We start from the raw sequence: 13899 nt of genomic DNA, 5'->3' as shown, positions 1-13899 counted from the left end.
CCCCCGCCGCCCTCAGCCCCGCCCCCACTTCACCCCTTCCATGAGGCCCCACCCCTGCCCTGCCTCTTTCCACCCCTTCCCTGCCCCCATTCCAATCCCTTCCCTGAAATCCCCACCCCAACTCCGCCCCTTCCCTGCCCCCAGGGGGTGCAGGAGGGGTGTGGCAGGGGCTCAGGGCAGTGGGTTGGGGTGTGGCGTGCAGGGGGTGAGGGGTCTGGCAGGGGGTCAGGGCAGTGGTTTGGGGTGCAGGAGGGGTGCAAGGTACATCCGGCGGCTCAGGGAAGGGGGTTGGGGTGCAGGAGGGGTGTGGGGTGCGACAGAGGCTATGGGCAGGGGGTCGGGGTGCAGGGTGTGGCGGGGGCTCAGGGCATGGGTTGGGGTGCAGGAGGGGTGTGGCAGGGGGTCAGGGTGCAGGGTGCGGCAAGAGGCTCAGGACAGGGCGTTCGGCTGCAGGAAGGGTTCGGGGGGCGGGCTCTGGCCCGGCGCGCACCGGGGGCAGGGCAGGCTCCCTGTCTGCCCCGCCCTGCCCTGCCCTGCCCCCACGCAGCTCCGGGGTGTGTGTATTGCTGTTGCTTCAGGTACTGCCCCCAGCATCTCCTATTGGCCAGGAACGGGGAAACGCGGCCAATGGGAGCTGCTGGGGGCGGTGCCTGAAGCAACATCAACACACACACCAATGTGCCCCCCCTTCCCCATGTTCCGGCTGCTTCCCGGCATGGCGCGGCGGCAGGACGGGCAGGCAGACAGGGAGCCTGCCCTGCCCCCGGTGCGCGTCGGGCCGGAGCTGCTCTAGGTAAACACTGGGGGAAGGCGGGAGCGGGGGCTGTGAGGGGCTCGTGGGCTGCAGAAAATTACCTCGCGGACCGCATGTGGCCCATGGGCCGTGTGTTTGAGACCCCTGCTCTAGATGTATGGTGGTGGTAACAAAAAGTGTTTCTCTTTTCATAGTGCGGGAGGGGAATGTGTCAACAGACTGGTTACAAGTGTTTTCCTCCCCAAATAATTGGCTGCTACTCTGAAACTTGTTCAACAATATGAAGGTCTGCAAGATGCTAGCAGAACTCAGGATATATTTTGCTAGTTAAGATTAGGTAGTTTAGCAACTGTAACGTCCCTAATTCAGTTGAGCAACAAAAGATTCAGGCAGGCTGATAACATTATAGCCGGGGTCGGCAGCCTTTCAGAAATGGTGTGCTGAGTCTTCCTTTATTCACTCTAATTTAAGGTTTTGCGTGCCAGCAATACATTTTAAAGTAGTGTGAGTGCCACTGAAAATCAGTTCGCGTGCCACCTTCGACATGCGAGCCATAGGTTGCCTACCCCTGCACTATAGTAACAAGCAAATAGTAGTTTTGGTCTTGTTTATGTAAGGATAAAACCAAATGCTGTAAATGGAAAATGGCTGTAAATACTGAGAAAACTTCCACCAATAGCTACTCCTGAGGGCATTCTGCCCCAGAAAATTAAAAATTCTGTGCACAATATTTTAAAACTCTGCAAATTTTATTTGTCAAGTAAATGTGGAGGCTCCTGCATGGCATTGGGGAGCACAGGCCACTGGCTGCACAGAGGTGGGAGATCACTGTGCAGCTCCTCACTGGGACACTGACTCAGTGGTGAGGCTGACACAGTGCAAGGACCCGGCCTGCCCCAGAAACACCCTAGGGCCCTGCCCCTCTGTGTGGGCAGGCACACTCAGCAAGGCAGTATCCAAGTGTGGAGGGGTTTAATGTGAGGGGATCCAGTTGTGGGTTAAGAGGGTTCTGAGTGGGGCAGTCTAAGTGCAGGTGGCTCAGTGGGGGGTGTGGGTGTGGGATCTGGATGCACCGGGGCTTGTTGGGGGTTCTGGGTGCAACAGGAATGGGACTCCTGGTGAAGGTGGTTGGGGCTCAATGGGGGGAATGGGTGGAGTTGGTGTGGGGGGGATAGAGCTCGGCAGGGGCTTCTGGATGTTGGGGGCTCAGTTTGGGGTCCAGATGCTGAGGGAGTGGGGCTCAGTGGGGTGGGGATCCAGGTGCAACTGGTTGGGGCTCGGTGGGGTTGGCATTCAGGTGCAGGTGGCTCGTCGGGGTGGTTCAGGTACAGGGAGGTTTTGAGTGTGGGAGTGTCTGGGTATGAGGGCATCTGGATGCCTGGGGGTTGGGCAGCTGAGGAGTGATGGGTGCAGGAATTGGGGATGGGGGGGAAGGGGAGTTTACAGAGCTTACTGCAGCCGGGAGAGAAATCTGCGGGTGGATATGACCCAGTCCCGGATGCCGTGCAGGGGAAGAGGAAGTCCCGTCCTCCCCAGCCCAGCTGTGACTAGCAGCTGAGCCCTGCTCAGGGTAGGAGCCACCAGCCGGGTCTTCCCCAATCCTGCCTCCTGCCCCACAGTGATTCAGGGCACCCGAAACATACTGCTGGGGTGGGTCGCACGACTGCTTTTTTGCCTTCCCCGACAGAAAGTCATTTTTATGCAGGGAAGCAAATAAATCTGCAGGGGACATAAATTCTGTGCATGCGCAGTGGCGCAGAATTCTCCCCAGGAGTAAAGAGCTTAGGAAATGGTGGATCAAGAAATCAGATGGTTAAAGCCTTTAACTTGTACTGATTTTGAAAATTAAATGTTAAATTGTTTTGGAATTGCTTATAGTTTGGAATCTTTCAGGAAAGGCAATGAAAAAGGTAGAGAACAAATGTGTGGCAGTCACCCTCAAGGGAAGCAAATGTGTAGGTTTTTTTATACTGGTTTTACAACATTGTTTTAAGCCATAGAGGCTGTGGCGAATTGAGCATTCTGTCTGTACCATTTCTGAATTGCTTATAATTTTTAAGAAATTGTATCATGAAATTACCATGTCATTGAAGAGGGTATCAGAGCAGTGGGAAGAAATACCAAAAGGCTGAACAAAAGAACCAGGTGATGCCAATGGCAGTCTATAAAGGGACTCTCAGTAGATGATCAAATTTGTGAAAGAATTGTGGGTTTTATGATAAAAACATGAAATTTTGCCACAATCTTAGGGCATGACCTTGTGACTTGGATTTTCATTCATATACCACATATAACAAATTCTGAATAAGGTAGAACAGTTCAAAAAATCCATAGGATGAAAATTGGTCAGGATATCTGGCAAATGATTACTACAAATTAATACATTCACAGAAATAGAGATCAGTTCATTAATGATTCTTGAAGACAAAGTGACTAAATGGGAAGATGTTTCATCCAGACCCAGTGTCTCTGCACTTTGTAGCTTGGATGTTTGCTACCTAATTGATGGGCGAAATCTTGTTCCAGGGATGTCCAGAGCATTTTGATTGATAGTAGGAAGGAAGGACTGGACTCCAAGATTGACCTACAATGCCAACTGGAAAAGATTTACCATTTGGACAGAACCTCAGCATACCTCACCCTTCCTAATGGACTTTTCCATTCATCCTCTCAATGAAATCATCTGGACTTTCAATTCATTATTTAAATGTTCACCTAGTAGCTGTATGTGCCTATCATCAGCAGATTCAAAAGCATAGAATATTTTCACCCTCTACAGTGTCTAGGTTTCTAAAGAGATTAGTACATGTATTCCCTCAAATTTGAGACCTCCTTCCCCAATGGGAAATTAACATGATGTTAGCTGGTCTGGTGGGTCCCCCATTTGAACCGTTAGCTACATGTTCATTACATCACCTTTTAAACATTGTTTTTGATCATTACTTTTACTAGAGTGGGAGAGAAATTAAAGCTTTAACAGCAGGCCCACCGTTTACCATTTTTCATAAGGATATGGTCTGTTGAGTCTCATTTAAGGTTTCTATCCGAAGTAACTTCTAATTTTCATGTTAATCAGACTGTTAATTTACCTGTTTACTTTTCAAAACATGCTAGTGATTCTGAAAAGTTACACTCGGACATTAACATACTCTTTATTTAGCTATAGAACTCAGTCTCTTCTAGATTATTCATTGCTATGTCAAAAGAATGAAAGGTGAAGCAATTTGTTCCTAGAGGTTATCCAGATGGATTTCATATTGTATTTCACAATATCAAATAGCTAAACTTAATCTTTCCTGGCCAGATAAAAGCTCACTCTATTAGAGATCACACTACATCTGCAGCTTTTTAGAAATGTCCCTACTGCTTACATTTGTAGAGCTGCCATCTGGAGTTCAATTCATATAGTCACAAAACACTGTGCTATCCATTCAGACCCTACGTTTGCTTTGGCAAAGTGGTTTTTCAGTCATTATTTGGTTAAGGCTCAAGTTACCCACAAGCACAAGGTTTCTGCTTGAGTCACCAAGATGTATGTATGGACAATCACTCAAAGAAGAAAAGACTTGTTACTTACCTTACACTAACTGCTGCTCAAGATATGTTGTCTATGTATTCCATGACCTGCCCTTCTTACCCTGCTATATCTGAATCTATAGTTACTTGGATTCTGGTTGGCAAAAGAACTGAGAAGTAGTTGGCCCATTTGCCCTTTTATGCCTTGGGGTGGAGAGGTGGTTGAGGTCATTTAAGGTGCAGGCAGAGGCCAAGGTTCTGATCTCTGGTTAATGAGCACCAAGAGTGGAATACATAGACAACACATCTCAAACATCAGTTATTCTGAGATAAGTTACTGTCTTTTCCTATACCAACCAGATATCACTGAGCTTTTTTTTTTTTTTAATCTCCAACTTTAAAGTTGTACCATTTTTTAAAATAGCTTACCCTGGTACAAAATAATTAACTGCAGAAGACTGGGAGTAACCAATTAAGGTAACTTAATATTCTGTTACCCTGCATTCAGTTAATGACAATATTGACAGGAATACTTTGTCTTGTGGGTCAGTTAAATTTATACATTCTAGAAACACATTTAATTTTTCAATGTCAGTACTGTTAATTGATGAGTGTGAACTGAAAAGATAATAAAATATTTTGTCAACTGCCTTAACTGGTCATTTCCAGTCTTTTTAATGCTGTTTTAAATGGCAATGCAATAAATATGTATTTTGTATAGTCATATGTTTACGTAAGTAATTTTATTATTTTTACATGGGAGTAGAATGATAGAGTAGTAGTAGAGTAGATATTTGAGTTCCTTCAGAACACTTAGGTGAATACCATCTGGTCCTAGTGGCTTATTACTGTTAAATTTATCAGTTTGTTCCAAAACTACCTCTCTTGACACCTTATTCTGGGACAGTTCCTCAGATTTGTCACTTAAAAGAATGGCTCCGGTGTGGGACTCTCCCCACCATTGTTGTGTTTGGAATTTGAACATACAGGTCTTGACCACAACCACTATCTGTTTTAATCTGACATCTGAGTAGAAGTTAAAAGTGTATTTCATACAAGTTTAGCTCCAGAAGTGTATTAATTGTAGGATTTTAACTCAGGATACTTACATTTTTGTTTTTTATTGTTAGATATTTAACTCCCATAGAATTGCAGCACTTCATCTATATCTTGGCATTTCTCAGGCATTTATGTGCTGCTTTCTCTGTTACAGGGCATGCAGGAGTGTCTGCCAGCATGATGAAGAAGAGAACTTCTCACAAGTAAGCTATTTCTAAAACTTATTTTTATAAATTTCAACTGTTTGTACTTCCCAGTGTAGGGTTTGTTACCCAGAATTACCTTGTTAGAAGCATATGTTTCTGTTCTTATTACTGCTGTTCCAGCCTTTACTTTTTGTTCTAGGAACTGTGTGGGATTGTGTTCAGGTAATATATATCCACTGGCAGATATACACTTACTTTCTACACTGCTTTTGCTCACATGCTTGCTTTTTAAATTTACTGATGTTTGAATAGCACCATCACTTGAGAAACGAGCATGTGAATAAAATGCTCTAGCTTGCTTGAAGACTTCAGGGAGAAGAAGTGGCAAGGAAAGACTATAGTAACTTCATTGCCTAAATGGTGTGTTGTGACTAGGTCAGTATAAAGTTATTCTCATCAAGTATTTTTACTGACGACTGCATCTGGAAAATAACATCAGACATATAAGAGATTTCTTATTACTACTTGTGTTCCAGTAATTTCATTTCAAATACACTTTTGTCATGGAGGTTTCCCATACTTATTTTTTCAAATGTGGTGATTGGAAATACTGCAACACTTTATAAGAATGCTTTATTTTTTGTTAGGGGTATCTCGTCACCCTCCACACTGTCATCGCTCCCAAAAAAAGGGGATTAATTTGTTGTTCACCTTGTGATTTTAAGAGGAAGTAGATGATGGAAAGAGCTAGTCTGAGGGAGGAGAAGGTATGATAGTCTGGACATGTTTGATCTCATTGTTTTTAACAGCTAAATAGGTTGGGTCTGGCTAGTTTTCTGATGGGACACTTTGAAGACAAAAACTGAGTGCAGGTGCATTGTATGACTCTTAAACATTTTTTCTAAGTGCCTGTTTGTTATTTTTCAGTGTACACTCTTCTACAAAATAGTATGTGACAATCCAAGGTTGCCGGTCATCAAATGTGTTCCTCAGTGTTCCATCCAATGTTCAAACAGATAGAGGAATGGATCACATAACTAGAAATTAGTAGAAGCTTGGGCATGACTCTAGTATATTTTATACGCAAACAGAATGTACAAAGTACACAGTGTTTTGGCTGTTTCCATGCAGTCATATTAGATGTTTTTGTCAGTTGGTATCCTTTCTAAGAGTGGTAGTTTTGGTAAGCCCATTCAATGAGTAATTCTCTGAGCACCTCAGGAGCAGCCTCCCACCTCACAGGAGGATGGGTATTCGTCTTCTGATAGTGGGGATGTTTCACTCTCTTACCTTTTAGGTGGTATCTTTCTATGACCCATATATGTTTGCGAGTCAGGTCAGACATGGGAAAATATAGGCATGTTAGTTCAAAGACCCTAGTTGGTACTCCTCCATCCTCGCCACTCTCATTTTATCCATATGGACAGACTGCTTGGCCTCACTGGCCCCATGGCCTTATCCTAAATCAAAATATTCCCCAGCTTCAGTTTCCAGGGTTAAATCTCCTTCACCCTCAGATCTACCTATCATGCAAAAGCAATCACAGCAATCTAAGTATTGTTGAACCAGACTCTTTTTTCTTTATCAGTTTCTGCATGAACATATATTTCAGCAACAAGTGTCTGAAACATTCCCAGAGCATATTCCATCTTCTTCACAGAATGAGGCTGACGCCTCCTCAGGCATCTTCATTAGATGATTATAAGTCATTTCAAGAATTGGTCTGCAGAATGGCAGAAGCTTTGGAGAGATTTGGAGCTCATACTATTCAAAAAAAAGAACACATTATTGGTAGGGCCCTACCAAATTCACGGTCCATTTTGGTCAATTTCACAGTCATAGAATTTTACAAATTGTAAATTTCATGATTTCATCTATTTAAATCTGAAATTTCACTGTGTTTTGATTGTAGGGGCCCTGACCCAAAAATGAGTTGCGGGGGGGAGGAGGAGGAGGAGGTTGCAGTACTGCTACCCTTACGTCTGCACTGCTGCTGGCAACAGCGCTGCCTTCAGAGCTGGGTAGCTGGAGAGTGGCAGCTGCTGGCTGGGAGCCCAGCTCTGAAGGCAGAGCCACCATCAGCAGCAGCGCAGAAGTAAGGATGGCATAGTATGGGGTATTTCCACCCTTACTTCTGCGCTGCTGCCTGCAGAGCTGGGCCCTCAGTCAGCAGCCACCACTCTCCAGTCACCCAGCTATGAAGGTAGCACATACGTAAGGGTGACACTACCACGACTCCCCTGCAACTCTGTTTTGGGTCAGGACCCCCAGTTTGAGAAAAGCTGGTCTTCCCTGTGAAATCTGTATAGTATAGGGTAAAAGCACACAAAAGACCAGATTTCATGGGGAGAGGCCAAATTTCACAGTCCGTGACGCTTTTTTTATGGCTGTGAATTTGTAGGGCCCTAATTATTGGACACTTTTCATGTCTCTAGCAGAGAGGCTTGCCTTACTTATAAATGAAGACCTATTAGAATTAGCCCAGCTTTTATGGCACACTCCGGAATCTATACCACCAACCTCTAGAAATTTGAAATAAGGTATCAGTTCCTGTCAACAGGTATTAAATATTCCTATACCCATCCTGCTCCAGGATGTCACTTAGATGTGACTGCAGCACAAAAGAAATTGAAATATCAGTCCTTTAGAGTTACTCCAAAGGAGAAGGCAGTAAGAAGATTGGACTTTTTAGGAAATGATCAGCTAGCCTTCAACTTTGCATAGTGAATTATCAGGTTTTTCTATCAGATTATCATCTTACTTGAATTAAAGTGGCTGAGTATCTACATAGTTAATAACTAAAAAGCCTCCCTACAAGCTTCCATTTATGCTGCTTATATAGTATCAAGAGAGCACCAATTACTACGTGGTGTGTGTCATGGCTCCAGTTTTCTGGGTTGCCAAAGGAGGTTCAAACTATGCTGGAAGACCTCATCTTTGGAGGGATCTGGTCAGCTCTAAAACCGATGAGTTATTACATACATTGAAACTCTCATACCACTTCATGGTTATTAAGCATCTATACTTTGCAATATAAGGAAAAGCAGTCTCAATATTATACTCAACTGAAACAGTTTGTTACTATTTTTTTTAATCCTCTTTATCAGAGAACATAGGTTTCTCTAAGAAACAACAACATATACATGCATGGATACCTTCATCGACTTCAAATACTACTAAGGCTGCTCTAAGAAGTCATTTGATGTATATATCAAAAGCTGCTAACCAATCCTGGAGGATCTTTATCCCTTCCCTGCATCTTTTTGGGACCATATCTGGAAATAATGTAAAGTATGGAACAGTATCACCAGCAACAGATGGGTACTGAAAATTAATTCTAAGTCATTCTTACCCACAAATCATCTTCCCCATCCCATTTCAGAGCTGCCTCCTCATGAAAATATCCTTCAACAAGAGGCTTAGTCACACTTGATTTTTGAAGCTATGGAGGAGATTCCCCCCAATATCTGGGAAAAGGGTTCTATTTCCTGATATTTTTCTAGTCCTACAAAAACCCAGAGGCTGACATCCAATGTGGGCCTTGAGAGATCTGAATTTCTTCATGTGCCAGTTCAAATTTCTAGTGGTAACTCTGCCCTCCATACTTCCTTTCATAGATCTTCTAGATTGGTTTGCAGCTCTTGATCTACAAAACACATTTTAATCCATCCAGAACACAGGAAATACAAGTATTTTTTGTAGCGGGCAACACAAATTATCATTAGAGTGATGCCTTTTGAGTTGTCAGCCCCAAGAACTTTCATGAAATGTCTGGCTACCGTAGTGGCACATCTCAGAAAGAGAAATGCCGGTTTACTCCCTATCTCAATGATTGGTGAGAGGATTGTTTCGTAACAGACGAAACACTCTACAGTCATCAGTGATTAGACAATGGCATAGAGAGTACACTTACAAAGTTTACGGACAATACCAAGCTGTTAACTTGCAGCTACTTTGGAGGATAGGATTAAAATTTAAAATGTTCTGGACAAATGGTCTGAAGTAAATAGGATGAAATTCAGTAAGGACAAATGCTAAGTACTCCGCTTAGGAAGGAACAATCAGTTGCACACATACAAAATGGGAAATGACTGCCTAGGAAGGAGTACTGCAGAAAGAGATTTGGGGGTCATAGTGGATCACAAGCTAAATATATGCTAGCAGTGTAACATCGTTGCAAAAAAAAAAAAAAAAAAAGAAAACATCCTTCTGGGATGTATTAGCAGGAGTGTTATAAGCAAGACAAGAGAAGTAATTCTTCCGCTCTACACCATGCTGATCAGGCCTCAACTGGAGTGTTGTGTCCAGTTCTGGGTGCCACATTGCAGAAAAGATGTGGACAAATCGGAGAAAGTCCAGAGAAGAGCAACAAAAATTATTAAAGGTCTAGAAAACATGACCTCTGAGGGAAGATTTTAAAAAAAAATTGTGTTTGTTTAGTCTGGAGAAGATATGTCCTTAAAGACATCTGGTCTATCTATTCATTCCTTGTGAGTATATTTAGCAGCTATTAACTTCTTCAGTCCTCTGATGGTGAGCTGCTCGGTTTTCACCCATCCTACAGGTGTGAGATTCTTAAAGGGTATTATCAGAATCTCTCTTCCCCTCCCCCCCAAAAATTATGAAAACCTACATCTCTCTAGAACCTGAACGTGATTCTCTCAGCCCACCATTCGAACAGACCCTTCCCTATACTGTTTCACAGAGAGAGTCCCCTTGAGATTCCATCTCAGGTTCATCCAAAGGTTCCCTCTGAATTTCACTTGAATCAAAATTGCCTATTTTCTTCTCCAAACCCCACAGTAACAGGTATGTCTGCAGAGTTCTCGTCTACTTGTAAAGGACAAAGTCCTTTAGGAAGTTGCTGAGACTATGGGTTTCCATCACCGAGAGAATTAAAGGAGAAGCAGTCCCTTTGCAAAGACTCTGTAAATGGACTTTGTACTGCATCCTCCTTGGCTACGTGATTATGAATGACCCTTTGCTACAGAGTGTCAGGGCTCACCCAACTGGCGCACAAGCTACCTCAGTGCCTTACCTGCAAAGAATTCACCTCAAAAATCTTTAGACTGGCACCTTGGGGCTCGAGTCACATTTTTATTGGACATCAAGCCCTTGCTCAAGCTTCACCATCAGATGCCTACTTTTGTCCTGCGATCTATGGCACAGCATTTTTGCTTGCATCCTCCTCCTCCAATGAGTGCTGCGTGGGAGTCAACTACAGTGAATACCCATAGGGAACAGCACTCGAAGAAGAAAGTAAGGTTATTTATCTTGCAGTAACTGGACTTCTCTGAGATGTGTGGTCCCTATGGGTATTGCACAACCCACCCTCCTTCCTCTCTTCTCACATCCTCTCTTGATTCAGGGTAGAGTTAGGAACTGGAGAGGTGGTCAGACTGTGCCACCCCTTAATGTCCTTGATTCAGAGCACAAGGTGGTGTAGGATGCAGGCACAGATCAATGGACCTTGCAACTGAAAAATCTTCCAGTCTCAGGTGCCTAGGGCAAGAATACCCTTAGGAAACTATGCAGCTTGAGCTTCAGTTACGTAAGTAAGGTAAGTAACTGATCTGAGAGGCTGCTCGCTACTGCTGAGAATGCTTTACACTGTTGCCAACTTTTTTCGGAGAATGGTATTGGTTGCTTTTTGTGGCATTCAGTTTCTAATAATTAAAGTAATGCTGTGTAAATATTTGTACCAGGTTAAATGAAGTTGACAAGGTTGCAGCAAACAGTATTTATTATAAAACTGTATTAAAATTATCTAAAGTTTATCATAAGAAAAAACAATGATTTATCTTAATCTGATAGCCACGTGAATAATGTATTAATGGTGCAGATTATTGCAAGCTAAAATAAATAATATATGAAATAATTTAATACATATATTTCTATCTCTTGAAAATGGCTACAATATACTGGTAACCATATAGTTCCTACATAGATGCTATAAATTGTCACTTGTTTTAATGAATTACAAAAATAAGACTTTTAAATGTTAAATACTGCTAGTTACAGTTTGCTACTTTGTCAGATAGCAAAAGTAAGATCTCTCACAACCATAACTGATGAAGACTTGGCATTATTAACCATTGGCAAGTGGTTTGTGCTGGCAATTATTTGTTTTTGGTGGCCGGTTCCATAAAGAAAGAATAAACCACTGAAGAGAGAGAGGAGCAGAAGTGGATTGCTAGTCCTCACTGCTCACTCTAAGGAGAATCTTCCATCCTGCTCCTTCCTTGCATCTGACCCTAGTGGCGTTGTACTGAAAAGGACCATCAAAAGAGTACTTTTCTTGTTGGCATGCTATGCCTATGTTTGATGAGCACTTCTCAGGCGATGCTGCACTTACTGATAGTTTGAAAAGTTACTTGAACTCCAGCATAAGCATGGAGAACAGAGAAAATACATAAACACTACTACAAATTGTTGACCAACAAATGCTAATGGCTACTGCTTATCCTGCTTGTGGGTGTGAGAGGCATCCTTCATATTGGCCTCAGATTAGTTAAGCATCTGACAAATATTGATGCCTTGTTAATAGGAGATATAGGCATGGCTCCAATTAAACTTTCCTTTTGATGTCTGAATTGAGCTTTTAAAACAGGTGAGTTGTGCTTTCAGGAGGCTCAATTGGCAAGGAATTCTGACGTTTCAAAAAATTTCATTCCAAATCCGAGCAAAAATCTGAAAGTTCAAAATTTCCCACAAATTGAAAGTTCTGAAAAATTTCAGTTCAGCACAGTTTTGCTTCAGGAAATGTTTAAACTTTTTTATATTATATTTTATATGTAGGATCATGGAAATGTAGGGCTGGAAGAGACCTCGAAAGGTCACCCAAATCTGCTCCCCATGCTGAGGCAGATCAAGTATACCTAAACCATCCCAGATGTATAATGTAGAATATAATATTTTAATATTAAAGTAGAAACTAAAAGATTTCAGCCAACACTATTGAAATGCAGCTTTCGGATCTTTTTCTGTCAATTTTTGTTAAAATTGATAAGTTCCTACAAAACACTTTTATTTTGATAAAACTGCATTTTTGCTGAAAATCTGTTAGGGCAAAAATTTGACCAGCTCAGTTAGTTTCAAATTATTTGGCAGCATAGCAACTGATCACAGGACCGTAGTTTTTCTTTTCAGCATTGTAGTAGTGTGTTTCCTAAATAATTTAAGGCAATTAGTACAGTAATTTGGCCTATTCAAAAAGAAGTGCACTATAATACAAGCTACATTAGAATTTGTCCAACATTAAATAAAAAAATAAGGAATACTTGTATATTAAAATAAAACATTGAACTACGTTGGATTATAAATAAAATAATAAACATTTTTCTGCACACTAGCTTAATCTTGTTTGTATCTATATACAGAAAGCATCGAAACAACGTAGGACCTAGCAAACCCATTTCTCAGCCCCGAAGAAATATTGTAGGGTGCAGAATACAGCATGGATGGAAAGAAGGGAGTGGACCTGTAACACAATGGAAGGGGACAGTTCTTGATCAGGTTCCTGTAAATCCTTCTCTCTACCTTATTAAGTATGATGGATTTGATTGCGTCTATGGACTAGAACTGCACAAAGATGAAAGAGTGTCAGCGCTTGAAGTCCTTCCAGACAGAGTTGGTAAGTGCTTTTTGATGCACATACATATATATTGCATGCTCTTGACAGGATTCTGGATGGAGCTGCTGGATTGCATTTTGTCAAGTCTGTGGACTTTCATTAGTAAATGTTCTCCTTATTTTGGAGTGAGGAGGGAATTTTACTCTCACAAATTAAATAACTTATTTTTATATTACATTGAGTGCTATAGAAGTTCAGTACTGTAAATTGTCATCTAATTGGCATACTTATATATGATATAATATTGATCAACCTTATTCACAGCCAAGATTTCGCTCTAAAAAGCTTATGTAATGCTTAGACTAATATTTCTGTTACATGTTAAATTGTTGATGCTGAGTGAGAGTTCACATTTTACAGTTCAATTTCATGAAAATTTTCTTTGCTGTACTACATATTCTGTGGTCCTGTATGAAGTGTTTCTCATATGCCTTTCCTGAGAAGTAATAAAAATAAAGTGAAATTTCTTTAAAAATGAAATAATTGAATTAATGTGTTTGTTTTCAATAGCTCAGTCTGAAATTTTTAAAACCTGTAGGATGTCTGAAACACTTATAAAGTTCAGAATTCACGCCAAGTGTCACTGACTCTCAAACTAGATCAGCTTTTTTTATTGGCTGCAAGGAGTTAGCAGTGTTTCAAGAAGAAAAAAATTCAGTGACAGTAGAAAACTTTAGAGGCTATTTTATGATCAGCCCTCACCCCTTTTGCTAAAAATTTTTTTTTAATAGAAGCAAAGATGTTGTGGTATCTGCTCTGCAACCCACAATCGGTTTTCCTTAGTGTTTCTA

At 41.7% G+C, this 13899-nt stretch overlaps 1 protein-coding gene across 3 annotated transcripts in view; it reads left to right on the top strand.

Moving 5' to 3' along the window:
• Positions 1-13899, top strand: part of SPIN1 (spindlin 1) — a 110840-nt gene that overhangs the window by 85667 nt on the left and 11274 nt on the right. For all 3 annotated transcript variants that reach the window (XM_034773238.1, XM_034773237.1, XM_034773239.1), the window contains 2 exons: positions 5484-5532; positions 12855-13108. In XM_034773238.1, coding sequence (XP_034629129.1) covers positions 5484-5532; positions 12855-13108 — 303 coding nt within the window. The remainder of the gene's footprint in view (positions 1-5483; positions 5533-12854; positions 13109-13899) is intronic.

This window comes from Trachemys scripta, chromosome 6 (assembly GCF_013100865.1).
Source record: "Trachemys scripta elegans isolate TJP31775 chromosome 6, CAS_Tse_1.0, whole genome shotgun sequence".
Lineage (NCBI taxonomy): Eukaryota > Metazoa > Chordata > Testudines > Emydidae > Trachemys > Trachemys scripta.
The sequence above is the reverse complement of the archived record's forward strand: the minus strand, read 5'-3'. Positions and strand labels throughout refer to the sequence as shown.